Source organism: Etheostoma spectabile, chromosome 17 (genome assembly GCF_008692095.1).
Source record: "Etheostoma spectabile isolate EspeVRDwgs_2016 chromosome 17, UIUC_Espe_1.0, whole genome shotgun sequence".
Lineage (NCBI taxonomy): Eukaryota > Metazoa > Chordata > Actinopteri > Perciformes > Percidae > Etheostoma > Etheostoma spectabile.
In genome coordinates, this window is record NC_045749.1 from 5,978,863 (window position 1) to 5,982,769 (window position 3,907).

General features: G+C 36.1%; 1 protein-coding gene across 2 annotated transcripts in view; it reads left to right on the forward strand.

The window, feature by feature from the left end:
* The window catches only part of kcnh1a (potassium voltage-gated channel, subfamily H (eag-related), member 1a), a 35,949-nt gene that overhangs the window by 18,205 nt on the left and 13,837 nt on the right, over positions 1-3,907 (forward strand). For both annotated transcript variants that reach the window (XM_032540768.1, XM_032540770.1), the window contains 2 exons: positions 1,493-1,650; positions 2,890-3,158. In XM_032540768.1, the coding sequence (XP_032396659.1) occupies positions 1,493-1,650; positions 2,890-3,158 (427 nt within the window). The remainder of the gene's footprint in view (positions 1-1,492; positions 1,651-2,889; positions 3,159-3,907) is intronic.

Below are 3,907 nucleotides of genomic sequence, written 5' to 3' on the forward strand. Positions count from 1 at the left end.
TCTGGGATTGCCAACAAGGGTTTTGCCACCAAGTACTAAGTCATGTTTAGCAGGGGGGTCAAATACATATTTCCCTCATTAAAATGAAAATCAATTCATAACATTTTTGACATTTTCTGGATTTTTTTTTAATTCTGTCTCTCACTGTTCAAATAAATCTACCATTAAAATTATAGATTGATAATTTCTTTGTCTGTGGGCAAATGTACAAAATCAGCCGGGGATCGAATGCTTTTTTCCCTCACTGTACATCACTTCATCATACTTTATGTCCACAGTGGGTTTCATTGCTTAGTTTGTTGGATAGAAAAGATTATTTGGAGTGCATGCAGATTGAGGCAGATTATTGTGAATTTAGTCACTTCATACTCTTTGAGGTTTGCTAAATCTGAATTTAGTTTGGTTTAAAGCCAATACAAATAAGTAAATGGCAAAAACAAATACTGCATATCATATTATGAACTGTGTATAAGTTCTCACCCAGTATTTCTTTATACAAAGCTATCAGAGTTTGGACAGTGGTGGCCTAAAGGTTAGAGAAGCAAGCTTGTGACTGGGAGGTTGTCGGTTATTTATATATATATATATATATATATATATATATATTATACACTACCGGTCAAAAGTTTGGGGTCACTTACAAATTTCCATGCCACTCCATTATAGACATAATACCAGCTGATCTGAGTGGGTGGCTGATTAATCCAATGTTCCAGAGGCACATTCTGTTAACTAATCTGATATCATTTTAAAAAACTAACTGAGAAAACACTGGAAAATCCTTTTGCAATTATGTAAGCACATAATGTAATTTGAAAACTGCTGACCGGGTTAAAAAAAACAATGCAACTGACCTCAGCTGGTATATATATATATATATAAAACTATAAACTATATATAAAACTGGGTAGGGATAGTGAAAGCACTGTGCTTGACCCTCCCTCATTGCCACCACTGAGGTGCCCTTGAGCAAGGCCCTTAACCCCAGCCGCTCCAGTGGAGCTGCTCAGTGGCCAGTAGATCAGACTGTGGTTAAACTGGGCAGCTTCCAGGTATGAATGTGTAACATGTGTAACATGTGTAACGTAACGTGTGCATGTGATCAGGGCGTTCCTGCAAAAGAGAGGCTTCCTCTCAGTTAACCGTTAATGAACAAATAAAGGTTAAAATAAAGTTAATTTTATCCAGCTCGCACTTTGTAAATCCCAACTGATGACAAATTTTGTACATTAATGAGCACTTTTACTTTTATAAATGTCATTATAACTGCATAAAACTACATTATAGTGTATTATAAAACCTGTGTTAAATGTTAATAAAGTCGTGAGGGAACTTAAAGTTAAATGTTACTGTGAATTATTCTTGGTGTTATTAATATATTTTCTGGTGTTTGGTAACATTCTACTTTACATTTTATTCTTTTTGTTGTATAAGTATTGCTTCCAATGTGTGCCTCTTTTTCTGTCCCTCTCCTCGTTCACTTCTGTTTTAGGGGATCAGCAGTCTGTTCAGCTCACTTAAGGTGGTCAGGCTTCTCCGTCTGGGTCGGGTTGCCCGTAAACTGGATCACTACATCGAGTACGGGGCGGCTGTACTGGTCCTGCTGGTGTGTGTTTTTGGACTGGCCGCTCACTGGCTGGCCTGCATTTGGTATGTTCATGGTATTTTTTTTTTATCAATTTATTCTAAATTTTTGCTTTGTAGTGTCCATCAAGCAATATAACATAATATATAGAATAACATTATACATACATATATATACAGTATGTAACATGACATATAACATAATATATACATTACATAATACATAGAATTTTACAGTTGTCAAACAGAGACTAAAATCAGACAAACATGCAATGTTGAGGTTACTGTATTTGCATGTATGTAAATTACACGACCCATTCTGAAAGACTGCTGTCATCACTGTGATACATTAACAGCCGTGTCAATTACTATAATGAGGCCATTGATTGAGCTAATTAATGCATTAATTAGCGGCTATGTTTTGTCAACATACTTGTTTTCACGCATCAAAACAGTATGTTTTTAATACCTTAAAGCCAGAAAGATTTGTAGCAGTTTCTAGAGAATTCGTTTTCCTCTCATTAGCATGTAAATTTATGGCGCAGGCCTCCAAAGTCTAATCAGATCATCTACTCTTCAGGGGGCGAGTGTGGTGGAAGTATTGCGTTTCCATCATGTGTTGATTTATCATGTTTATGGGAATTTTTAAACACAAACACACTCACACACAAATACCACCATGACAACTTAATGTCCTGCCTACATAAAAACAGGGAGAGTGTGTTTGATAGTTGATGAACTCCAATTTTTCCTTTTCAGGTTTACGTTATGTCCTACTTCCAACAATAAAAAATATCTATTAGAAGGCATCTTCAAGTAATATATTCCTAACTACAACATCCTGTCCGTCTAAAAGATTTCAAACAATGTTAATATGCAAGACTTCATATTTGTTTGTTCTCATGGTTAACAAACTAGAAGTCTGGAGGCTCTAAACAATATTTAAACAATTTTTATTTGCCCAGATAGTATAAGCAAACGTGAATAATTGTTTATGTTTATTTGTTTCACACACACAATTGCAAATCACATTGAAAAAATATAAAATACATTGGACGGTGTGGTAGAAACCTGTTATGGCTTGTATTAAAAAGCACATTTAAAGGACATACCTAAAGCAAAATGTAATGTTTACATAAAATAAGTGTAGAATTATATTTAATAATTGAAGCTGGTGCTGCTCCAAAAACAGTCACACTCTCAGCAACAGCATTTAGTTGGGAAATGTTAAACCATCATATAAAATAATAGTAAATGCAATCTCTAATACATAACTGATAATTTATTTCTTCACCATTTCTCCAGGTTCAGCATCGGTGATTATGAGGTTATCGATGAAGAAACAAACATTGTGCGCATGGACAGCTGGCTCTACATCCTGGCTGAGACGGCGGGCACACCGTACCGCTTCAACGCCAGTTTAGGCAAGTGGGAGGGCGGGCCCAACAAAGACTCTGTCTACATCACTTCCTTGTACTTCACCATGACCAGCCTGACGAGCATCGGCTTCGGCAACATCGCCCCTACGACAGACTGTGAGAAAATCTTTGCGGTGGCCATGATGATGATTGGATGTGAGTGGAGACGTTTTATCTTTCATCCAGTGTAGCGGATACATGATACATGAGACGTTAAATATGCTCTTTAAAGCCACAATCCACTGAGGTAGACGGATAAATGAATTATGAATAGAGCATACAAAGTTCAGAAAATAAAACTTTACAGATGATTAGCTAAGCAATATTTCTAACTCTCCTTTAACCCAGAATATGCTTCTCAGGTTGGATATGATTTAGTGCCAGAACTATGGTAAAATCTACAGTAGCATTGGCCTGTGGGATGCCTTCACTGCCTACTAGTTACTGCTCAGTAGGTTACAACAAAACATGAAAATTTTAAGGCTCAAAGCACAGCCCCGTTTGGGGCACAATTTTGGTTCACAAATGTCTAAATGTCAAATGGTATACTTTAGGAAAATATAAATTTCACATGGGAGATTAGAAATTTTACGTTTACATTCTAAAAATTGTGTTCAATAATGACATGTGTTGAATATATTCGTGACTTTTCATGTTTCTTTCAAGTGTGGGGAGGTGATTGTCAATGTGGCATTTTGACGTGGACATCTGTTGATAATGATGGTTGCATAATTAATCTCTTACTCCACTTTAAAAACTTCTGACTTCAGAAAAATAATTGTTCACATTTTCTGGCCTCTGTCGAGATGGGTTTGGTCTTTGGTATGGGTTGTTATTTTGCAATAAGCAATCAGCAGTGACTAATCTATCTATCTATCTATCTATCTATCTATCTATCTATCTAT